General features: G+C 39.9%; 3 protein-coding genes across 4 annotated transcripts; 1 reads left to right on the top strand and 2 right to left on the bottom strand.

Annotated features, from left to right (window-relative positions):
* Window positions 1-359: 359 nt before the first annotated feature.
* On the bottom strand, window positions 360-10803 carry trappc13 (trafficking protein particle complex subunit 13). 2 transcript variants are annotated; one of them, XM_085792879.1, is made up of 13 exons: window positions 10691-10803; window positions 9543-9611; window positions 6800-6899; window positions 6590-6674; window positions 6366-6493; window positions 6197-6269; window positions 5835-5879; window positions 5440-5457; window positions 3101-3234; window positions 2811-3009; window positions 2610-2710; window positions 794-941; window positions 360-704 (listed from the first exon to the last, which is right to left on the bottom strand). In XM_085792879.1, the coding sequence occupies exons 1-13, from the start codon at window positions 10734-10736 to the stop codon at window positions 597-599; spliced, it is 1254 nt and encodes a 417-aa protein (XP_085649005.1). In that variant the 5' UTR covers window positions 10737-10803; the 3' UTR covers window positions 360-596. The 2 variants fall into 2 exon arrangements, with proteins under 2 accessions (XP_085649005.1, XP_085649006.1); XM_085792880.1 differs by lacking the exon at window positions 5440-5457.
* Window positions 10804-12893: 2090 nt separating this feature from the next.
* LOC146977019 (lysosomal membrane ascorbate-dependent ferrireductase CYB561A3-like) lies at window positions 12894-15706 on the bottom strand. The gene is made up of 4 exons (XM_085794312.1): window positions 15519-15706; window positions 13875-14083; window positions 13252-13406; window positions 12894-13098 (listed from the first exon to the last, which is right to left on the bottom strand). Exons 1-4 carry the CDS (start codon window positions 15703-15705, stop codon window positions 12894-12896), a joined length of 756 nt encoding a protein of 251 aa, XP_085650438.1. The 5' UTR covers window position 15706.
* A 2968-nt stretch (window positions 15707-18674) lies between these two features.
* On the top strand, window positions 18675-24171 carry LOC146977018 (uncharacterized). The gene is made up of 3 exons (XM_085794311.1): window positions 18675-18947; window positions 20690-22469; window positions 23465-24171. Exons 1-3 carry the CDS (start codon window positions 18675-18677, stop codon window positions 23962-23964), a joined length of 2553 nt encoding a protein of 850 aa, XP_085650437.1. The 3' UTR covers window positions 23965-24171.
* Window positions 24172-25527: the final 1356 nt, after the last annotated feature.

Below are 25527 nucleotides of genomic sequence, written 5' to 3'. Positions count from 1 at the left end.
TCTCTCCTCTCCACCTCCTAACACTCATACTCAACTCCAAATCATTTGCCAAAAAAACCTACAAAATACACAATAAACAAAGTTGAATGTGACTAATAACATCTACATTTTCCCCAAACTTGTTACAGATATCACTGTAACATTGTTAAGGTGAATTCATGTAGTGAAGATCTGACATTGTGTCAGGACAAGTTGAAATGGTCGTCTGTATCCTGAGGATCTAAAAATGTCAAAATAGATGTAAAAACTTTCTCAGATCTCCAGTGAACAGATGTTTCATAAATAATTCTTCATATTATTAATTTTTCTGCTTCTTCTTCTCTCTGTGTTTCAAAAACCACAACGGACACAGTGACGTGTTTTTAAAAGCAATAGGAAATCAAAGTTTACAGAGATTTTATTAACATTTATGCACATTTACATTATAATCTTCAAAGAAAGTGATTTATATTATTCACAATTCATTTTTAAAATACAGCATCATCCCCCTTAGGTTTGCAAAAAAGAGTGAAATGTCAGCGTCATGTGCAGAATTCCACAGTTGGTCCAATCTTATCTAAAATGCAAAAAAAAAAAAAAAAGTGTTGATAAAACTTCTAGCTCTCGTTGCTGGTATACGGACAGACCACACACACTTGTGCGATGTCGTCGTATTCGTACGTCCTCTTCAGAAAGGTGTCCGTCAGTCTCAGTCCAGAAATACTCTGAAACACAAACCGTGACGTTAAATTACCGAGTGTCAGCCATCTTAGATTTCAGGTTCTTGATAACAGCGTGTGTGTGGAGGTGGTACCTGCAGACCCTGGACGGAGGAGAGGAGGGTGAGGGGCAGAGAGAGCGAGGCAGCGGGGCTGAGTTTCCCCAGCTGTCGTCCCGATACGCCGCACCAGTGGATCGACCTGGTGTTGCACATCTCTAACACCAGGTCCATGGTTCTTTCACTACAACACGACAGTCACACAGAGAGAGAGAGAGGAGAAGGTTGAGGATAGAATGAATGCTGCACTTCTATCTTCATATCATATCAGTACCATCAGTTAAAACGCAATTATGAGTCATATACATAAGCCACTAGACAGAAAACTATGGGCTGGTTTTTACTTCCTAAGCCAAACACCAATTTTCTGAGGCATACATCAGAATACAGATCAATGGAAATATGAAATTCTTTACCACTACACTGCCAATGACTCAATCAATATTTTAAAAGCAAATCAAGAAAGACCTTGGACATACTGGTCAGGGCCAGGGGTATTTTGATCTGATTTTCATGGCCTAGATCGGGGGTTCCCAAACTTTTCCATCCCTCGTAGTTCCCCCTTTGAATAGCATTAGCCCTCTGCAAACCCACCGAGTTTGAGGCCCGACGTCAGACACAAACTGCCTGGTCAACACTAACAGTTTATGACATAATTAATGAAATTTTGACTGGCAGGCAATTAGAAAAACGATGAGCATGGTAAATAATGGCAAATGTTGTATTATTGTTATATATTTTATAATAATGCCCCAAATATAATAATTCAATTTTTTTTGTTATTTGCATTTTCTCTTATCTTTACTCCAATTTGCTGAGGCCGCTGACCCCTGGCCGCCTGCCAGGGGTCAGCAGCCCCTGGCCGCCCCCCAGGGGGCCCTTGGCCTCCACTTTAAATAACCCACTGGCGAGATGATCTCGTAACTGTACACTGCTTCATGTGTGTTTTTTTGGTTTAGGATGATGATTCATGTGTCCTGTCAAGTTTAATGTTTTGTTGCTTTGTCTTGTCTTCTTGTTTTTAAATATATTGTTTCAATGTGGACCACAGCGAGACCAGCTGTGCTTTAGGGCAAAGCTGATGGGGATCCTTACAAATAAATAAACAGAGAGCTGGGTGCAACTGGATCATGTCTGGAATTCAATAATCTAATCATATGATATTGATTAAAGGGATAGTTCACCCAAAATTCAAATTGCACTCATTATCTACTCACCCTCGTGTCGACTAAGGGCTGGGAGAAGTTTCAGAGTCCTCCGTGGCTTCTCTGAGTTACAGGGGGTCTCGGCGTAGCACTGCATGTCCATATAACGGTTGCAAATGGATACCAACTGTCTTCGTAACAAAAAGACACACCAAAAAACATCCAAATACCTCCATGCTGCTCCTATGTAATGTCCGTCTTGTATTGAAGCCCTGAAATGCGAAATTGTTCTGAAAAAAATTAAATAAGTCTATATTTCAAGCTTGTTTGTAGCAGAAGCTCCTCTTCCTGGTTCGTGCAATAGACGCTTCCGCTACAAACAAGCTTGAAATATAGACTTATTTAATTTTTTCTGAACAATTTCGCATTTCGGGGCTTCAATACAAGACGGACATTACATACGAGCAGCATGGAGGTATTTGGATGTTTTTTGGTGTGTCTTTTTGTTACGAAGAAAAGTGGTATCCATTTGCAACCGTTATATGGACATGCACTGCTATGCCGAGACCCCCTGTAACTCAGAAAAGGCACGGAGGACTCTGAAACTTCTCCCAGCCCTTAGTCGACATGAGGGTGAGTAGATAATGAGTGAAATTTGAATTTTGGGTGAACTATCCATTTAAATAGTCTGGATGTGTTTTTTTTACCTGCAGTTGGTGATTTTACAGATGATGTCAAACGGCTCTTCCAGGTTGACAGTGTCAGGAATCATCTCCAGAGACAGTCTGATGTCTCCATAGCCCGGAGCCTGGAGGAGACGAGGGCAAGATCGGAAAAAGTTCACATGGAAGAGAATTTTTTAAAAATGAGTTTCTTTGAGGATTTTGACAGTGATCCATTCCTGATACCATTCTTTGCAGCTGGCTGGTCTGTAACCTCCCCCTCTCCCCGAGGTTGGTCTTCCATACGATATCCAGCTTGCCAATGACCGTCACGCCCTTGATGACGCCGGCCTTCTCCGCGTACTCCGGCTTCGGCTTCAGGCAGTACAGGTACTGCCGCGTGTCCATGGGCTGCAGGTAGGACATTTTCCCAAACGTGGACTCCCTGATGGGGAAAAGACACGGATGTGTAAAAGCTGATGAATCGTTTTCAAAGTGGGAAGATGTGTGTGTTTTATTTTATTTTATTATTTTACCCGTCATCTCCACTTGTGACGATGTTGAGCTCTGTGACGTTGTACATCATGGAGGGCTCCAGAGAGACCTTCTCCATGAACATGGGCGAGGTGGTGATGTTCTGGATCTGAGCCTCCAGGAAAACTTCATCTGTCTGAGGTACAGCACAGAGACGAGTCACACACACTAACATCTGCTGCTCACAGCGAAGACAACAGGAAACAATCTCCAAGGAGAACTGAGCAACGCTTCGACTTCCTTCATTTAAGTATGAAGAGGATTAGACTTGTGCAAAATCTTACTGTCTTAATAAAGGATACAGCATCACAGTCTTTCAAGTCTGTCTCAAAACAATGTTCACATGACCATAGGTGCATCCTGAAAGTTTTCCACATCAGTTTAACAGGAAAAAAGGAGGAATTGGATGTCAAACTGGATCAGAAACGTGTCTTTCCACAGCCAGTATGAGCAGGAGGAAACACTGTGTGATGAACATGTGGTCACGTGTGTTTGTTTTGAGATCCACTTGAGAAGAAGTGAGTTTATCCTTTGAGCTACTCTTCAGCTGATGTGACAGATAAACATCTACGTTTACACTGAAGACAACGTTACAACAGATAAAACATTGAACTCTACGACGTTTGCTCAGTCAACCTTTGAGGACTTTGTTAGTGCAAGTGCTGAACAGCAGAACATACGAGTAGCGGTTGCACACAACGACTGATTTCGACCAATCGATAAAGTGTCGTCTCTGTGACATCAACTAGTTGTGTGTTTTTGACCAATCAGATCATTTGAAGCATCAGACAACTGTCACTTTGATCACTCTGCTGAGGAACTCATAGATTTATATCTGACAATACCTGAAACTAATTCTGCAGAGCTCCGGTACTGCTGACTAAAATATTTCAAATTCACTACATTTAATAATACCCAAGTCACAGTAGTCACTAATCAGTTATTGAAGGATGAATACCTTTTTGACTCACTTTTACTACAAGCATTTGCAGTTTCTGTTTCCTTTCATTCATAAAACACTAAAACTAAGAGGAAACTGTTGTTGATTTTTTAGCTTAAAATAAAAAAGAAGCTAAGATTGCAAAATTAAGTGATGTAAATTACTGCATCTGTCATTTTAATCCTATAATAGAATATATATGATGCTGAGATGGACTATTTTGCCTGATGGTAACCTATGAATATTTTGATTATGTTTATATATTTTATGTTTATTTTTACTTAAATTAAATGTTGAATACAAGAGTTTTAGTTGCTTTTCTGTGACATTTTATAGGGTTAGGGTTATCATTTATAGAGTATTTCATCAGGAAAATGTGTTTATCAATTATTAATATTCATATTACATGCACATAAAAATGCACAAAATAACCTCTCCTAGTTTATCATAATGCAACTGACATTTGTTCAAACAATTTTAAAATTTGCTGAAAATATTTGGCTCTGTTATAGTCTAACAAATCATATAAATCACCTTATATATGTGATATATGATATATGCATATGTAATGTGTCGTGTTTTTTGTCAGCAACTAGTTGATGCTTCCAGAGAGCAACACTCGGTGGTCAACACAAGTGCCAGGTTTTCAGTGCAACGTCTACTGTACAGAGAGAAACAAGGAGAGACAAGCAGAGATTAGTTCATGCCTGCAATTCAGAACATGAGAACTGACCATGAACCAGTGTGAACGAGGTTAATGTTAAATCACAGAGCTCAGCGTCTCTGCTTCATGCAAAGCCATTCCAACCAATACCTGACACCTCGCGCTGGATTATCTCCTCAATTAAACTCCATTAAAATGATTAAACACTGATATTTGTTTTATAATTACTGATAATAAAACAATAATAATAATTGGCCCGTTCCTTCACACTGTCAGCTTCCACCCAGAAACACAAAAATTAAAGATGAGATTCAAAAGTTCATCCTTGATATCTGCAATGTATTTAAATCTTGATGAATTGACAATGCGAACAATCAACTGATCATTTGCCCAATTAGGATCAATTATATGATCAATGCAAACCCCCACCCACCACAATCTGACACCACAAACATCAATTAAAGTCCAAGCCCTGTGTAGGATGAGTTTGCAAGGAAGCACGAGCGTCCAAAGAAAAGGGCAAAGGGAAAATAATGGAAAGTTCATAGGTTAAATTTAATCTACTGCACTTTGTTTAAGATCTTTAACCGTCTAACGTTCAGTCATGACACATTTTCTTTCCATTTTTCCCCACTTTGCACCTTTCTGTTGGAGCCCAGAAAGACAAAGTCTGCTGCACCAAAAAAAGGATTAAGAGACACTAATGTTTCAGCGATGAGAACAGAAGAAACAATTACCACAGAACTGAGGTCACTCTAATGGAGAAAATAAAATACAAGACATAATAAACAAATGAAGTTACATGCCAAAAAAGATGATGACAATGAATATTTGTAGAAAACAAAACAAAAAACACTACTGATATGAAAATGAGAAAAAGGGGAAAAAAGCTAATTGTCTCGACAGGAAAACAAGAGTTTTCATGTCTTAACTCTAACTCCGTCTATTAGCTTCTGGAAAAGTTTCCAACCATGAAATGAAATATGATGTAAAGCATGTGATGTATGCTACACAAGAACTTGTATGTCATACTGTACAGTTCTTCTATTTGCAGAACGATGTGATGATGGACGTGCGTGCAGGAGTGATTTAATGCCGACAGCTGCACTTTGTGTGCGTTTCCCTGACTCACCTCCGCATTGTAGAACTTCGTCTTCACGTCCAGCGGCTTCAACACCTGGTTGAAAATAGATTGCAAGCTGAAAGCTGATGTTGTTTTCTCACAGTGTATCTCCATTTTTACAGAAAAAAAACATTAAAAAATGGAAGAAGGAATGGAAATCTGACAGATAATACGCTTCTTTCTGCTAAAAAAGTAGAAGCACAGGGGCGACGGTGCGTTCACAGACTGAGGGGGCAGATGCAGCAGTGTGTGGATGGTAATTGCGTTTGCTCTGTTGCGGACCTGTGACATTTCTCAGGCCTCCTCCAAGTTAACGCACCAGTTTACCCGCTTGTCTTCTAATGAGAACACGCCAAGATAATACAACCCACCTGGAATTTGAAGAACTTCCGAAAATAGAGCTTCTCCCCGTATTGTGTGGTGTAACTGACGGCGCAAACTAAGCTGGAGATTGGAAGAAAAAAAAAGGACAAAGATGTTTAGGATTTAGGATTTTCAAAATAAAAGCATCTAGATAGTGGAAAAAAAAAACCAACTCACATATGTGTTCCTATTTCTTTGACTTCGTGATGGATGACGTCGTCGATGCAGCATTCAGGTTTGAGTTCGGCCACCGCCGAGTTGGACGCAGAGAGGTTGAGCCTCTGTGAGCTGGTCTGTAGATCGGCCTGAGGAGGCACACGTCACAAAACAAGACAATTATGTGTAGAAAAAGAGTAAAGAGTGTGTAATAAACATTGTAGAGTTTATTTTTTTAACAGTACCTTAACAAGAATATCCTTTACTACTTGGTTGCTGTCGTTGTGCACACTAATGTAACTGGAGAAGGTCTCACCCAGGAAAATATTTCTGAAATGCAAAGATGTGGAAACAATTAAATCAACTGTTTTGTCTATAAAAAGATATTTAAAGCTCATATTTCTTTTTTTCTTTTTTTATTCTTTCACTCTCTACAGCAAATCAGAGTTAATTACCCAAAGTTCTGTGGTAACGTAAGCATCTCTCCGAGCATCAACGTCTCTGCTCCTTTGATGGTGGACGGGTCCTCTCTCATTAGCTGACCAAACAAATCTCCTGTGGAGGCAAAAACACATTTTGCAGTGGCAGGTGGTGCATAATATGTAACGTCACTCACTTCCACTGAGAGCTGTTAAAAAGCACTTGCCTGAGCATTTGCAGTGCACAGCTCATTACACAGCACCAGAAAACAAAAAACAACACCGGCTTCATCAGAGACAGGAGCGATTTAACCACATACATGTGTGATTACAAGTTACAACTCTATGCACAAGGAATATAATAATTATAATAAAGCCAATTTCACTTAGTGTGGTTCATAGATTTTAGATAAGAGAGCACTGAATTAGTTTTTTGTATAGACGGATATAATAAAGTAGATAAAAGAGCTGGATCAGTGCAACACTACTACTATTAAAACCACAGGGTATTTAAAGTCTATTGTGCTTATTGTGTGTGTACACTACGCATGCAGCACCTAAACAACCATCAGACTCCTGTGAGTTTCCCCCTTGGCAGCACTTTTATTTCTATTAAAGCAACAACATCAAAGAGATCCCTGTGCATTATGAGCTCACTGAGCTGTTTGCAGCTTTAAATTAAATGAATGAATTTGTTTCCATTCACCGACAAAAAAAAAAGAAAAAAGAAAAAAGATCAGTCAGCAGCAGCTTGACAAAAGAGTTTACTCCCCGCGTATGCAAACAGTGCATATTACAAAAAGATGTGCACACATTTTCTGAGGATTGTGTGTCGTGAAGGAAGGAAGGAAGCATCAAAGAGAGAGAGAGAGAAGAGACCTTTGAAGATCAGGTTTCAGAGCAGACTGAACCACAACTGTTTCATTTGGGCTCAGATTTCTCTCTGCTCCACATGAATCTAACTCTGTGATCAATTCACTGACTAATATCATCAATACTACTCATATTACAAAGCCTACTGTTGTGTGACGTGTGACGGTGGTGATTCATCTACAACACGTCTCACTTATATTAATTCATTCATTCATTAGACGGACACTGGAGATTATGTAATAATCAGTGCAGAGTTAAAGGTGGAGGTTTTATGACTCTTATGTCAAATCTGAGTAATTCATCTTCAGGATACTCTATACCTGCTCTTATATAAATAGCAAACCTACTTAGAAGTGCCAACATGATTTATGGTTACCGTGGCGTCCGCTTACACGTCGTTTCGGTGCTCTACTCCGGCAGATGGAAAAAAAAAAACAAACAGTAGAAACTCAGCAGGCTTTCCCATCTAAATTTGGGAGCTGGAGCTGGGACAGTAAATCTATAATGCAGATGTAGACTGGGTCTGATTCAAATGCCAAATGCAACTGAGTTCACAACGTGTATGAAAAGGGCCGATTTAACCCCATTTTATCTGCGTTTAGCCTCCAGCTACTGGATCGTACTCTGCGTTTTTAATCTAATATTTTATCTGTAGCTATGCAGAATTAATAAATCAAACATTTGGAAAAGATCCAGGGCAGTGTGCATTACAGCCAGCTGCACTCTTAATGCTTCAGCTTTAATTTATGATAGTCTCGTTTTATTGCACCATCAATACTCTACCAAGGTTATTATTATAGCTCAGTAATGCAGGCACAGACTGAAAGCATTAAGGCAGTTATTTCCAGTATTTTCCTGCATCCTCTTAACCTCGCTATGCGGTTGTAAGATTTTTTTTTTAATATATTGGCTGCCGTTTCCTTAAATAAAAATTGTCGTGCATTAGATTGTCTGCTGTCGCCCTCAGTGAGATGTTAGGTAAGGTCGTTCTGACCACAGACAGCATCAGCTGCAGGAAAGCAGAACTACTCCCATCACAGACACAGAAACCAGAAGCAGGACGCCCACCTCTGTCTGGTCTCACTACTTATTTTGCTTCCGATCATGCACGTTATTATGAAATAGTGACATTAACTTCTCAGAAAATGAAGAATTAGTAACTTTACAAAGCCAGACAGACTGTCAGTTTCTCACTCATAGTCACATGCTTAGTAGAGCATGAGGAAACCAGAGAGGTTTCTTGTTTTTGACATAAAATGAATATAAATTTGAGATATTATTTATGTATAGAGTTATAGGGTTTAGTTTTTAGCTGCAAATGCTGAATTTCTGTATTTTCCAGAGCAAATAGCAAGCGATAGAAGCCCTTTTCAACATGCCCATAATCCCAGTGATGAATTAAATGACTAACAAAGGCAGCACAGTGGCTCATTTGTTTGCACATGACAGAACAAAGATCCAGTGTCTGAACCAGCTGCCATGGGCCTTTCTGTGAGCAGTGTGTAAGCATGCCCTCCTTGTGTCTGTTTAGGTTTCTAACAGGTGCTCCGGTCTCCTCCCACAGTCTGAAGACCTGCAGGTCAGGTGATCTAATAGTAATGAACTTATATGACCAAACTCTGCAGGTGATTTCATTGTATTTTTTAACAGTTTCATGGATCGTCTCCAGGCCTCTTGTCATTTGTGCTTGATGCTTCTGCTGCTGCTACGTTTTTATGAACCAAAAGTAAAATAATGGACCAAATCTGATTCCTTGACAATATCAAGATGCTGTGTATGACATGAAGCAGACAGATAAAGGAGATGCTACATAGACCATTAGCTAACACACAACACACTCTCTCCTCTCTGGAGGAAAATTAAATCCTCCCTCAGGTTCTGAGTCTGTTGCTCTGAACCGACTCACCTGGAAGATCTCGCTCCTCACATGTCACTGGTAGGTTTGTGAAGAGCGTTGGTTTTGTTAATCGCATCACTGTAAAGAAAAGAGATATTGGTTAGTATAAGTTAGTTACAATGGTGCTGTTTTTAAACATGTGTGGTAATACTGGTATGAAAACCACTCTAGCCTAAGTAACTTCAGTCTCATGTAGCAGTCACACAGTCATGTGTCAGGGATTACTATCAGTTTTTGCACTGAGTCTGTCTGAAATTGCCCAGGTCAGTAAAATCATATTGATCAAATCATCTAAACACTATCAATAAATAGTAGTCCAATATTAAAAAACAAAACAAAACAGTAGTTACTTCCCCATAACATTACAAACAATTGTCTAAAACTTTAACAAACTACACTAGGTGCCAAGTCTATTTGCATTTGCTTTAGGGCTTAAAACTAACTAGCTAAGTGTTTCCATGATCAATTAATCAATAGTTTATAAAATTGGGAGAAATGCCACAGTGTCACAAGCTCCCACAATGCAACATGACATCTTGCTTTTGCTCGTTTTAATCAAAGATATTCAAATTACTGATCATAATCATAATGAGAAAAAAAGTGCAACTAAGGATTTTGCAGAAGTATTTTGTCAGCTAGACATTAATTAAATACTGGGCTACTACAGGTAAAGGGAGGTCAATTTAACTTAACAGCGTAGTCGCTGATAAGAGCTTTGTGTTTTGTTTACACACTAAGATCTGAGGGTAAAACTGGATCTTGTAAACAAAAATATAAACATCAATTGACACCTAGGCTACTCGTAAGAAAAACTGAATAAACATCTGTGCCAAGCAGCTGCCTGACACCCAGGCTGACTGTCATCTCTACTGTCATTATGGAGTAATTTTCGATAAAGTAAATAGCTTAGACTTTCAGCTTTAAGGTTAAAAAACCCCAGGAAACACCCTCTTTAAAGATACAAGTGTCACAAACAGTGTCTTTCTCGTTCAGTATCAAATTCAGACATTTGTTTCTATTAGCATCATTAGCATCATTTGCAGCTAACAGCAACAACAAAATGACAAGAGTGAAACATTAACGTGTCTGTTTTACCCTTTTAAAAAAACAAAATGTGGACACAAGATATATGCACAGCTGTCGTGACTTCAAGATACCTTTTAATGCGAGTAGATGTTCCTGTTTGGCCTGGTTTACATCCATTTTGACAGAGAAAACTGTCTTATCGGGAGGATGTTAGCTGCTATGCTAACTGGTGCACTTTAACCTTAGCGGAAATGGATTTCTCGTTCGTGTGTTTAATTCGAGACGCTCCATAGATACGATAGCGCCCCCATGAGACGGGATGTGTAACAACAGCTCTTTCCCCCCCCTTCCACATTTTTATATTGTATCTTTCTTTTAAATGAAATAAAATAAATAAATAAAATAAAAACAACTAACTCAAATAAGAACTATTTGCCGTCGGTATTGATAGAATTGAATGTATCACTGCTTGTTTATTTTCTCCACACACCCCAAGTGAAACTAGATGTTGCACTACACTGACATCTAGTGGTGTGGGTCAGTATTACATTGGCATTTTACAGTAGTTCATCATCATAACAGAAATTTTGTTTGACTTAGCCTACCGGTATGTTATTTTTAATGACACTACTAGTCTTCCAACACATAGCTACCTTCAAATGCAGTAAAGCCACACTAAAAAGGTAGGAAAAGCATGTCTACTTATGATATTAATCTTCAATGTATGTATGTATTTAATTGATCTAATCCCCTAAATCATTTGAGTGCAAGTACAAGACGGCTTTATTTTGTTTCTTTTCTTTTCTCTTCATAATATAAATGGATATAAATGTGATAAAGCAATGGTATTGTCTTGATTAAGAAACCTCAGAGTTGCAGAAGTTACATAATGCACCTTTAAATGTTACAACAGACTTTCTGATGTGGTTAGTGACACAAAAGCAGCAAACATCTGCGTAAAACACAACCGGATGCAGCTGTGTAGGTGTCAACACCACCTGCATGTTAACAAAAATAATTACAACTGGAAACAGTGCACTCATCATAAGTAAATTACTGAAAGAAGTCAAGTCATGACCTTTCAGTTTATTTGTAGAGCACCTTTAACAGTAACAGATGTTGATCCAGATAGCCTACTGGATATGTTACACCCACACCCACACACACTTATACTGTATTTTCTGTTTTTATTTCTATATTATTGTTGTTAGTCACTATCATTTTTATTATTTTTTTCATGTTTTCTGATATCTTGTGCTTTTGTACATGAAATTGTAATATTAATATTATTATAAGGTGGAGTCTTCAAATAAGCCCACTGTGTGTTTTTTGCCTCTCCCTGCATTGTTTCATTGTTACCTATCATGTTTTAACTAACTAAGAACTAACTAAATTATTGATTACAGCAAACAAGAAAAACACAGAAGGTCGCAGAATATTTTCATGAAAAAAAAAAGCACTGCAAAAAAACAAATACAATCATTTCGACAGTAACTCATCGTCTAATTCTGAATTACACTCAACAATTTTATTTTTATAGATCACATGATAAATCTGAGTGAAGAAATTCTTACACAGAAAAAAAAACAATGTAAATGACATGATTTTTTAGAGAAGTCACTGGTGGAGTTAGAGGTAGAAAGTTGTACAAACTGAAATACTCAAAAGTACAAGCACCTTAAAATGGTAATGTCAAGTAAATGCAGTGGGTAACTTGTTATCACAGTGTGTGGCTGGTAAATTGAGTCGGCTCCTGCTCTGTAATTCCTTCACAGTGCAGGTGATGAGGACGAGAAAATGTCTGATACCTGCGACGACCCCCAGCGTCTGAGGCTACTATCAGCTCGCCAGAACACCTCGAGCTGTCGGCTTATTTCACGGTCAGACAAGCAGTAGGTCAGGCCTGACTGTACTCACTGATTGCTACAAGACTGTACAACACCGTGCCATAAACAGCTGCAGAGACACTATGAGCTGTAGGTTAAATTTAGGGACATCATTAGAAATGTATGGATCATATAATTCTCCCCCTGTCTTCACTGATGAGTAAACCTGAGTGCAGAGGTTTTTGCATCTATAAAAATGTGCTGTGAGGTCAGTGACATCACTTCTTCGTGCCATTGTGGTGGTTTTTAAGACATTATTTAGATATTACTGATAAAATTGTGCATAAATTTCTTCATCCAGAGAAGAAAACCTGCAACGCTCCATGGTGCATTCAGTGCATCCATTATTATCCTGAGCTTTTTTGATTCTGCAGAAGCTGTAATAAAAATGACAAGATTATTATCTGATTTACAAAGTTAAAACACAGATACACAATCAACCAGTGATTTACAATAACATGATGAACACTATCCCTACATCGATACTCACAAGGATTTGTTCGCCGTCAGTTTCCGGTCTCTGCCATTTCTTATTGGACAAGAGTCCAAACACGACCAGCCCAAAGGCCACGATGAGGAGGCCCAGGGAATTTACAAACTGTGCCTCCGCCGGCAGTGAACTGTACGGCTCGCCACCGCCGCCGCCTCCTTTACTGCAGCGGCAGACGGAACAAAATTTGATTAGGAAATGCACTTTTTGCATGGATCAATTGCATGGAAACCGATTTACAGTGCAATAACACTGTTTTCCAGTTGAAATAAAGGCCGCAGTGTTGTTTTGCCAGTTGCGTATTATCAACACTTACAGTGCGAGCTGCAGTTTCTCATTGATGCCACTGATGCAGGAAGCCAGACTGAGCATCAAGATCGCTTTCCCCACCCAGACGTGGACCGGTTTCAGTTTGGTTCTGAACCACAGTGAAGAACAAGGGAGCAAGAACCCAGCCAGGCCGAGGATCCACTAAGCAAGCAGCACAGTGAAAGGACAAGAATCATGCACTGCAAAAACTCAAAATCTTTCCAAGAATATCTGTCTTATTTCTTGTCAAAATGTCTCATTTATAGTCAAAACTAATCTCTTTCCATTTAAAATAAGACTCATCACCTAAAACTTAACTTGTTTTTAGATCATTTTCACTAGTTTCAACAAATTTTCACTTGAAATAAGTAGAAAAATCTGCCAGTGAAAGCAAGTTTTTTCGTGCTTGTAATAAGAAAGAAAAACTTGACCCACTATCAGATTATTTTAAGTGAAAATATGCTTGAAAGAAGTAAAAAGTGTCTCTGTGTGATGTGATGAGTCTTATTTTAAGTATAGCCTAATGAGATTTGTTTTGACTAGAAATAAGACAAATATTCTTGGTAAGTTTTTGCAGTGTGTGCACCAATACCTTCAATAAGTGTATATATATAAATCTGTGATTCATACCTGAATGGCAAACATGGTTACAGTGCAGACGCCCACCCAGCTGTGCAGAGAGAACAGGTGAGTGATGTTGAAGTGTCTGTGGAAGTTGAACGTAGTGTACAGGCCCAGTCCGGACAGGAGCAAAGACAACAGCATGAGTCCGGCGTGCACCAACTTCCAGGTGTGTTTCTTCTGCCTCCAGGTGAACGGCACACGATGCACAACAGCTGCTGCAGAGACACAGATGGACAAGAGACAGCTGAAAGAAACAAAGTGATAATCTGCCACGTTCTGCTTTCAGCCTAGATCGATGAGTAATTACTCCTCGTCATCGCTGCTGCTGCTGCTGCTGCTGCTGCTGCTGCTGTCATCTGAGGATGAAATTAAGAAGTCCTGATAATTCATGCACATGTTTTACATTCAGAACATAGCTAGCGCACTCATGCAGTGAAAAGTGTAATGAGTTTACTGTCTGCATGCAGAGACTCACTTCAGTTTTCCAGGTATCATGATGTCTAATTAAAATGATAACACAGTCCAGAGTGAAAATACATCTGTCCGCTAAGAGAAGAATAATCATCAGATACTGAGACTCTCACTTCAATCATTCATTTGTTTGTTCGTGCACTATTGAATCACAACTCCACACAAGTTACAATGTACTTACTTTAAATATCAAAGAGGTATCTTTAAAGGGATAGTTCAACATTTTGGCAAATTGGCCCATTGCCATAATCCCTATAGTTTTAGGAGTAGGTTCTTAATTTTTGGTGCAGGTTATATTTAGAATGGCGGAGCAGAGCCGCGAGCTGCTCAGAGTTACGCTACAGAGGCTGATGGGATTTCTTGGTTTCCCTCATCAAACTCATCAAATACACAAACAATTTGCCTCAAAAAACAACTCTGTCCCGTAACTTTCTGTTATTATTTCATAGCGTGGTGAATGTGCAGGTCACAACTTGTCCACCAGAGCGTTTTGGAGTTGTTGGATTGTGTATTTGATGAGTTTGATGAGGGAAACCAAGAAATCCCATGAGCCTCCGTAGCGTAGCTCTGAGCAGCTCGTGGCTCTGCTCCACCGTTCTAAAAATAGCTTGTACCGACAATTAAAGGTAACAAACCTACTCCTAAAACTATAGGGGTTATGGCAATGGGCCAATTTGCCAAAATGTTGAACTATCCCTTTAAGTTGGGGGACTCACAAATGAGATAAGATCAGTATATCAGTGCTGCAGAGGCTGAGGAGCTCAGACTTCCAATGTGGGTCAAACTGCACTCACCCTGGATCCTACATTTCCCAGAATGCAACACATCTTTTGTGAAACTCTGCCTGTTTGGCTAACGCCCAGATACTTCAAAACTCGACACCTCTAATATGTCACGCAGGCTTTCTGTAGAAAATCTTAGGCTCACAACTCGGTCCAGGAAAACACTGACGGCCTCTCTGTGACTACAGATTTGTTTGCTCAGACTTTGGAGAGCTCCACTCAGAGCCACACAAAACTTTAAACAGCTGCTTTTCCCTTTCCGACAGCTCAGCAGCAGCATCACAAACTCACACAGTATCAAAACCTCTCTGGAAGAGTGAGACACAGATTTATACAGCTGTTGTTTTATATCAATATCTACTAATAAAGTGTTTACTGAGTGTATTTATTTACTTACCATTGCCATACAGGACCACCAGCCCAGACACCATGAGCACAGGGTGCCAGTTGACCTGCAGGGCGGGGTCGTCCCAGGAGAAGCCCCCCCTCCACTGTGACATCCAGCAGCTCACCATCAGCACGCAGAGCAGGGACAAGCACACGCACAGGGCGTAGGTGACATAGAAAGACACTGAGGGCTTCATATCTGTGCGAGAGAGTGTAATGCACTATATCATAAGCAGAACATACAGTGAGTTAATGTGAGAATCTAAATGCACTGAATCAATACCAGCGCTAAGAGAGAGAGAGACGGGTCCTTTAAAAGCAGGATGGTAGTAGTTAAACTACCGTAGAACAGGCCATTTCACACTGTGATACAAAACGCAATGCAAGTCATTTTACCAGAGGTGAAGCTAATGCTAACCTCTTTAGATACACTTCAGTCTCTAAAAGTGCAAAAGCCACAGTCTTATGATGACACTTCTGGTTTTTAAAGCTTTAAATGGTGCTAAATTCTATGAAATTTGTTTAATTTATGATTTTATATTGTAAAATTGTTATTTTCTGAACCACAATTATTCTCTAAATCAAACAACTTTCAGTATTTCTATTCTATTTGAACTTTCCAAAAAACAAACTGTCCTTCTCACCAAACAAGAGTTTCTCTCCTTCACTTGAATCGTCTCCAAAATCAGAACTGCAGCTCCAAGTCTCCTCCTGTTGCTTCCATCCATTCGTTCATTCACACTTATGTGATGGTGGCTGACGCAGCATCCATCAGGAAACTGTTTCTGACCTTAGATAAGTGTGGAGGTTTGGCGAGGGGAGGTCTAGGAGGGAAACAATTGTCCTTTTCTGCATTGTCCTGCTCAGTGCTGAGGTGTTAGTCATGGTTGATGATTACAAAATACAAACAGATGCAGGCTTTTAAACTTAAATTACTTTTTTTTTTCCTTTTTTCTTTCCTTTTCTTTTTTTTTGCTGGGTCATGTTGATTTATCAAAGACTCTGGATTTTTTATTTATTACAAAAGTAAGTTGAAAGTCATAATAAGACACATTTACATTGGACACGCTCAGGTCTGACGTAAAAATGTTCAAACTGATTAGGTTTTATAATTGATTCAAGACTTTCTTCAAAGACAAATCACACATGACTATAACTCAACTATGTAATAGGGATGATTATGATGAATCTACTTTCAGACAACATGAAACAATTTGAAACATTAAGTCTTCCTCAGGCTGGATTGCGTGCGTCTCTTTGTGTACGAACTTGTACGAACAGTCTGAGGTGTTATGAAAAGTTTTCTTTTTTCTTTTTCAAAGTGACCATGTGAGTGACAGAGAGTCGTTAGCATGTCATCTAATTTGGCACAGACCTCCAGTCTGAATAAAGGCCCCACAGTTTAGTGACAATCCTGAGATCTGGGTTAAGGCGGATGATCACACAGGACCAGTCACGCAAGGAGCGTCACGCCAAATGAATGTGTAATCTCATTTTACTTTGTAATGACAAAATGCAAAAAGGCGAGAAGAGCGTGAAGCTGAGAGGAGATTTTATTGCAGCCATCATGAGGGAGATGTCATGTTAACAGCAGTAAAAGAAATATCCAGGTGGCAGTGACATAATGCAATTTCACACCTCATCATTTGCCTGGTTATCTGGACAGAGGTGTAACTTTCTGCTACACGTCGTACAGCAGCACGGTCACCGGAGCACTCAGCGCCATGTTGTGTATGATTTGCTTGGAACAAATGTTTTCGTCGTCGCCCTCCACAAAGATGGAGACGAAGTGGTCGGCCTCCCACGGCACTTCCTGTGTCTGGGAGGCCAGCACCCGGATGCACTTGACGTCTTTCTTGAAGCTGAACTTCTTGTCCACGGGAAGGACGGACGCCATCTTGTCCATGGGCCCGGACTCGGAGACGATGAAGGCGTCCAGCTCCACGGCTTTCTCTGTGACGAACACACGCACGTTCCTCTGGCTGTAGTTGCTCAGCTGGCAGGAAGTGTTGGTGTTCCCCATTTTGGTTCTGCTGATGTGTGTGTGTGTGTGTGTGATAACCACTGGTGTGACCGGTCAGGGCTGCAGGGTTTTCTGGAGGCTGTGGTTTAAAAATTAACAAATATTCAGCATCACCTGGACTCAAATCTGTGCACATGTTGGATAGATTCATGTGGCAGCTTTAATGCATATTCATAACTGTTGTGTTTGGATTTTAACCTTTAGCCACAGTGCAGTTTATCTGCATATTGAATGAGAATTTATCTGTTTACAGCAGAAAGTCACATAAAGTTACTAAATATCACATTTTTATTCTGGGGAAGAGGGATTATTAATAAAATATTGTCAAAAAAAAGTACCTAATAATGATTTTTAGACTTAAACATGTTTTAAATCCTCAGAAAGAGTTAAAAATAACCAACATTTTCCTATACACATAGAAAAAAACAAATATATACTTAACAAAACAGGTTTAGTTTCAATTGAATCTCTATTTATCATAAATTAAAGACGGAGTGAATTCTTACCTGCTGACACGATGAAGGCAAAGTGACAGTAACGCTCTGTGACACTCGCTCGTCCGAGCAAGAGTGAGTTTTATGGGCAAAGTCTGATAAATATGCAAAAAGTTAGAGCAGTGGGAACACAGGGCAATAAAGTGTGTGCACCTGCTCCATTATTACAAAGTCAGTTCATAGTTTCATGCAGCATGCAGATGATACTAGTGTTATCAAGGATTTGTAGTACATTTATATAAGATGGATTTAACCAGATGTGATGTCTGATTCTATTTCAAGTACAACATTTATTTAGTTTTCCAGTGTCTTGAATGTTTTCTCTCACACTGCGCTCTGTGCTTTTTTTGCACTTGTTCTGGCTGATGCTCTCATGAAATTAGACATACATACACATCCAGATTAATTTAAAAAAGGAGAAGCAACATGGCTCATTACACTCTGCTATAAGCTTCACCAGTGTGAGAGTGAAGCCTCTGTGTAATTACAGCACCTTGTTAGATAAAGCACGACGAGCCTTCATTTACTGCCTGGTTTGCCTATACAAAGTGAAGCAAGAGCAGTTTAGAGATTAAAAAAAAAAAAAAAAATACACTGCTGGTCTGGTCTGGTCAGGTCTGTCCAGCACTTGATTCTCAGCACAATGAGGATGTGGCTGCTGCTGACGTCCCTGCTCGTCTCCGGGCTCGGTCCCCTGGGGGACAGGGACGGGGACCGGGTCGTGGGTTACTACTACAGCTGGAGCTCATGCAGAAAACTGCTCCTCCTCCTCGGCGGACCGATGACTCCCACGGGACCGGGGGCACTTCTTCTCCGGATCCAAACTGAGAAAGACTGCATGTGCATCCAGGGAAGCTGCAGCCACCATGATGTTGCTGAGCTGCACACGCTAAGGACCTCCCCTTCCTACTTGGCATATGTGGTACGTGATGTCCACACACACAGTTTGTCTCATCAGGATGTGACAGAAATAATCCACAGGAGTCATATTGCCTGTTTGAGTCAATACTTATATAAATCTGGGGCCGTTGGCCTTCTGTTCCCATGATGTGTAGCTCTCTGTGCAATGATGCTGCCACTGGAATCCACATCTTCCATCAACACATTGTTTATTTTTATCCTCACAGTTTTGCTGCTCTCTGTTGTTTGCATGAATTATCAGTGTACCTGGCGGGGTTGTTAGAGTCTCCGAAATTTGATTGCAGCAACCTGGTTTATTTTCTCACTAATTTCACACTGCTGATGAAAAGAATATCTGACACGCAGCATATTTTGGCACCTGTTTGGAATATTCATGAGGCAGAAAAAGCATTTTTCAAGGAGTTTTTTTTTTTTTTTTTACCAGCTAATGCTTTAAACTCAGCGAGAGAAACTTCACCGTGAGACTCCCGCTCCATGCTCATTTGAGATTTAAGGCAGAAAAACCTGAGAGCTGTCAAGTAGAGCACTAAAAATGAAAAAGCAGAGTAATATTTCCTTACGGTTACACAGACATATAAAAATAGAGTTAGTGAAATAGTGCAACAGCTGTGGAATGTGAATTAATCCCTTTAAGAAACTAATCTCCTCTCTATTGGCCCAGTTAACAATGAATGTTCTGCATGGTCACTGGTGTGTGTGTGAGTGTGTGTGGTGCATTCATGTGCTTAGAGAAGTATGTGCCATTATGGTAAAGAGACCAGGCCGGGCATAGAGAGAGAGAGAGAGAGAGAGGCACTAAAAAGGAGCCATTAATGTTGCTTTTCTAGAGTTCAAGAGTCGACTACAGCCACAGTGGCGACTGTGTGGCTGCACAAAGCTAAATGCTAACTACAATAACACATCATGGAAATGTTTACCAACCAAGTAGGCTATAGCTCTTATTGTACCTTAGTTTTCCCGATCTATCAACTATCCAATAGAAATTTCATTCTGGACAAGTGGATCTTTGCACTGCGAAGGTTTTCTAAGTGGGCTGATGAATTGATCAGAAGTTTCATGTTGTTACCACTGGACCATGGGGCGCATGACGTCTGTCCGACTACCTATTTCTCCGACTTCCCATTTCTCTGTGCATACATTTCTTTATTTTTGCGTCCATTAGTCCGACCTCCCATTTCTCCGATTTAAGTAACCCTAACCCTAACCCTAACCCTAAACCTAAACCTAACCTAACCGTAACACTGTAGAATAACTCGGAGTAATGGGTAGTCGGAGAAATGAGCGGTCTGACTTTTGGGCGGTCGGACTGATGTATGCTCCCCTCGACCATGTTGACCTCTCAGAGTGATTGTGTGTTGAAGGATTGTTTACTTGGAGAAAAACTGGAGATCAAAAATGGATGGCTGGAAGAATTAAAAAGAAAGAGAGCGAAGAAACAAGTGATATCCACTTGCTCAAACAAATGCCCCTTGATTTTAGTTCAGTCCTGAAAGTTTGATCGTATGAATTGAAACAAAAAAAAAACTGCCCTCTATTTGGCCTCTGTATGAAGTCATGATTGGAAAAGGTTGGGAACCACTTGTTTCCTGAACCAATCACTCAAGGACTTCTATTCCTAGGCCTTAGCTTAGCCAGTAGCATGACTCTAGGTTTTCCCATGGATTGGCCTCCTTTGTTTTGGTTTCACGTCCTATAGCTCTGATGGCGATTTCATACTTCTACCTTACTTTCTTGTCATTGCAGGTTGTTTCTAATCATTCACAGGGAAGAAGTTTCCCAGTCTGTCTGACATCAGATATTCCACTTGAGTTGCATGCCATTAGCAGAGCCAGGCCGACTCAGCAGGCTGGAGGTGAAGTCGTCGTCAGTCATTTTGCAATGGATATAATTGAAGATCGCCCTCATTCAAAGTCTGCATGGTCCCTGCATCACGGCTCACGAGCTGCTTCAGGCCACGGTTTTCAGGCGTTCTCACTGGAGAAGCCCATCGCCGTTCAACAGCAGAAAGCGATACCAAAGAGACGCTGTGCTGCTCCAGCTGTGCTGATTTCCTGTTGTCTTAAAGAGGGTGAATTACGACCGGCGATGACCATTAAAGAGAGACCAGAACAACAGACTGCACAAGCACAAGCACAAATAAGGCAAAAAGACATCGCACAGCCAGCGATGAACATCCAAGCTCTCAGGAAGTATGATGGACAACGGTTGTCAAACACTTTAGTCAATCAACGTGACAGAGTCCAAACTGCTGCAGTGAGAACCTCAGATACATCACAATTAGAGACACAAAGAAGTGAAGACACTTTCATGAAGAAAAATGAGCTTTTGATGTCAATTAGAGGCTCGACTCTGCAAGAAAGCCTTCGAAAACAACTTTCTGTAAAAGCTGCTTCTAGTCTGCTTGAGAATGATGATGATGATGATGATGGTGATGGATTTTACGTTCAGAGGAAGCTCTCGTTGGTATCCACAGAGAAGAAAGACGTCGTAAATAGACGGCAGTATAAGCTGAGGGCCACTCAGGATGATCATAAAGAAGATTTCAGTGGGAAGATAATCGCAAAACAAGCAGAGCTTCGGCGCCCAGAGGCAGGAAGTGAAACTGAGGGATTGCATACTGGAAATGGAAACCAGGACAGATTAGCATACATCCTACACACAGACTGTACGAATCAAATAGATAATAACGACGCCGATCACAAAGAAACGCTCGCCGAGGTGGGAGAAGATGCCTTAATCACACTGCTGCTGATGGAGACAGAAACACAACCAGCATCTGAAATAAAAACAGTTCTAAGCTCAGACACTGGGTGGAAAATAGTAAATACACCCATAAAGCAGCCGGTTAACCCGCCATCCATCACTGAAGTTATACAGGAAAACTTTATTATTGGAGCAGATAACTCAAAGTGTGAATGCTTGAGAGAAACACTGTTTTTATTATGCATACATTATGCGATAGATAGAAAAGAGGCAATGGATCTGAGACCCGCAGAAAGTAAAGTTAAAGCAACGACGGAGTCTAAACAGGTCGAACAAACCACACAGGAAATGGAGCACACAGAGACTAATAGCACACCTCATGAAAACATCAGCAAAAATCAGACTAAACAGCAGGAAAATGGGCCGTCAGAAGAAACAGTCATACCTTCACCTCCCCCACTCAAAATAACAGACACAGAAACAACAACAGCAGAGCACACGGCACAGACAGTGACGGGAAACGCGGCGGTTAAACAGACAACGCCGAGTTCAGAGGTCACGAGTCAGGGAGGCACACAGAGAGCTGACGGACCGCCAACAACAACCACAAAGGACAAAAGTCCCGAGCCTGAGACGGACACCGAGCCTAGGTTTATCTTATCAGGTTTAACGAGGAATGTTGAACCTACAACCAGAGAGCCGCTGTCGGGCCTCCGGATGAGAGAGAATATAACCACCACGCCTCATGAAGCCACAGAGAAGACAGAGGGAGAGACGACAAACAGGCCAGAAACTCCAACTGAAGAAGATCCAGGAGTGAGCCCTTATATTTTATATTTTAACAACCTGTGAAAATAGGCAGAAAACAGTCTTTAAAAACTTCATAAAGCTGTGGAGACAGACTCCTGATCAATGAAAGGAATGTGTAGAAATGTGCCATTATTTATTAGCCAGGCACAAACCTGTGTGCAGTCTCAGAGACAAAACAATAACTCATCTCATAACCCACAGGAAAACATTAAAATGACATTTTTTTCAAACTAGGTAATTATTAATTTTTAGAGGCACGGTTTTCCCCTGCTTTCACACTAAAATAGGCTAAAGGAAGATAAACAAAGATGGGCTTAATGAAGCTGAGCTTAAGCTAAACTAAATACTTCAAGATACTGATGAACAAAGAAATTATCAAGCTTGTAACCCCAATGCAATATTTTAGAAAAAAAAAAGATTACTTATCTTTAGATCTGCTGAAGAGTGCATTTAGTTGACCTTTAGAAAGAACAAGTCCCACTTTCCTGACACTGGGCTAAGTGAAGCTAATCTAAGCTCAAGCTAAAATATACGATCAACGAAGACAAGCTAGACTAAATCAAGCTGAGCAAAACCAAATTAAACTTAAATGATCTTAGCTAAAGTAGGCTATAAGATAAGGTAGACTAAATCAAGCTAAAATAATCTAAGATAAGACACAGTAAGCTTAAGTAAGCTAAGATGAGCCCCCAAATACTTATCTTGTTTAAAGTTTTACTTGAATAGATACATTAAATAGAAGAGGGAACAGATTTAATGTATGAAATGAGCACAGGATTTTTTCAATGTCCAACAGGAGTGGCTATGAGAATATACTGTTATTGGAGATAAAGCTGCTGCAAGTAGGATAAAAGGAAGGAACCAGGGACGACTGAGTTCTGAGTGAAAATCGGTTAATTATGGCCCACTTAATTGTGGAAAACCTAATTTAACTAATTCAAAGAAAATGACTTTCAAATTCAGTGTATGTAGTAGCGTGAGATGAAATGAGGCATGTTTTTTTAGTTTTTTTTTTACTGTTCCTGCTCACATTTCCCAGCAGTGATGAAAGTTCTCCTCCACAGTCTGCAGATGACACGGCGCCACCACCGTGCAGAGGTTTAATAGATCGCACTGAAGCTGGGTGGAAACGCTGCATGGAGAGATTTGCAGGAGCCGGATCAAAGCTGATTTCCTCCAGGGAAACCACCACGGCTGCGTTTAAGGAAACAGGAGAGCTGGAGAAAGGCCATACATCTGTGCATGATGACAACCTGCCCGATGACGATGATGAATATGAACATTTCTATTATTTTGATGGAGTGTTGAAAAGAGTTCGAAATAATTTCTACCCCCACGACAAGAGTGAAAGACGGAGAGAAAAGGGGAGTCATGACACCTCAGAGAGGAGTGTGAGAAAGAAAGGAGACAATCTTCTTAGTTATATTCAGCATCTGACTCTGAGGAATAAATTCAGTCTCTTTGCTGAACAGGATGAGACTGAAGCAAAAAGACTAAGTAAATAAAAATTACAAAATTGCAGCAAATTATTAATAATGGTGATGGAGACTGATCAAAACAATTATTCACCAACAATAGCTTCACCTGCTGGCCAGTAAATGAAATACAACATCCCCTTTGAGTGATGGAGTTGGCCATGACAGGATGAAAACAAAGTGGCTGAGCAAGAGGAAAAACCTCCAATGTGAAATAGCACTACAGATGTGATAAATAGAGAGGAGGGAGGATTTATACTATTATAATAATCAATCAATAACTTTTATAACATGCTGATAATGTCCAGCAAAGTCACATAAAACACAACTACCTCTGAATGTTATGTTATGCTAGCTTGTGTAGATATATTTAATCTCACTTTCTTTAGATGCAGTGTTTATTGTGTATAATGTTGAATGCCTGTAATATATGTTATTTTAAGTCTGTTTAAGACATTTACAATTTCTATTTTTTCATGACAGTGATTTTATATTATATTTAACTGTGTTTTATCAGGTTAATGTTAAATAATATGCAGTGTGCAGCTACAATATAATCTATAATGTCTGTTTCTGTATTTTTCCAATGACCTTAGAATGTAATGTAGCCTACACTCATACACACTAGTAATTGTTGTTTTGTGTCATTTCCATCTATGGTGCCTAATTTACCTTAAAGTAGTTTACCATTAAATAAAAATATTTAGTTATAACATGTCAATTCTGTGTGACTGTATGTATGTTAGTATACTATATACAGTATATGTCATTGGCTTGGTGATTAAAAGTGGTGGAGGTAAGTATACTCTTTATATATCAGGAATGAAACACCTCTGTTTTCATTTAACAGTGAGATTGTTTGGAACAAACATAGAAAATGTAAAATACTGTTCTGATGTTTTATCTGCACAACTATGCGAATTGTCCAGGTGATAATTTCTCGGGCATAAACAAACAATGAAAACATCATCAAGCAAAATTATCTGTACAAAACATTTATTTTGAAATTGACATAAAAACAGCTTTGTTGTACTTTGCATAATTTAAATCTGAAATCCTTGACAAGCAAACAATAACTAAGGGGGAAATGGCTTTAACGGTCACGCTTCAACAGAAAGTGTTTACACAGGGGAAGTTAATTGAACAGCTTAGGACTTGTAATGAAATATGTAAAAAGGTAAAAACACAGAAAGTATATTTAAAAAAAAGAAAAAAGCAGACATACACTCACACAAAGCATGATGCACTGAAGCCTATTCACTGCTACGCTACTGCAGAGGAGACGCAGGGCAGATAAAAGGCAACGAGCTGAGAAATGAATGAGTTAAAAACAAAAGAATAAAGTGAGAATGTGGAGTGAGAAAGCAGTGCATAGGGTCCCTAGAAATTGATGCAGGCTGTATTTTCATTGTCTGTCAATAGATGGCAGTGCCAGCACTGTAGCATCACTCTTCAGCAATAATATATAACTCTGTAACTCTTCACTTTGTACATCAGAGACTGCAGGAAAACGGGCAAACTCTAGTTTACAAGGTCTCAACATCAACAACAACCGCTCTGGCTTTGCACGTCGTGTGTTGTGTTCAGTCACTT

This window comes from Trachurus japonicus, chromosome 12 (assembly GCF_045865225.1).
Source record: "Trachurus japonicus isolate A0001 chromosome 12, Traja_1.0".
Classification (NCBI taxonomy): Eukaryota; Metazoa; Chordata; class Actinopteri; order Carangiformes; family Carangidae; genus Trachurus; species Trachurus japonicus.
The sequence above is the reverse complement of the archived record's forward strand: the minus strand, read 5'-3'. Positions and strand labels throughout refer to the sequence as shown.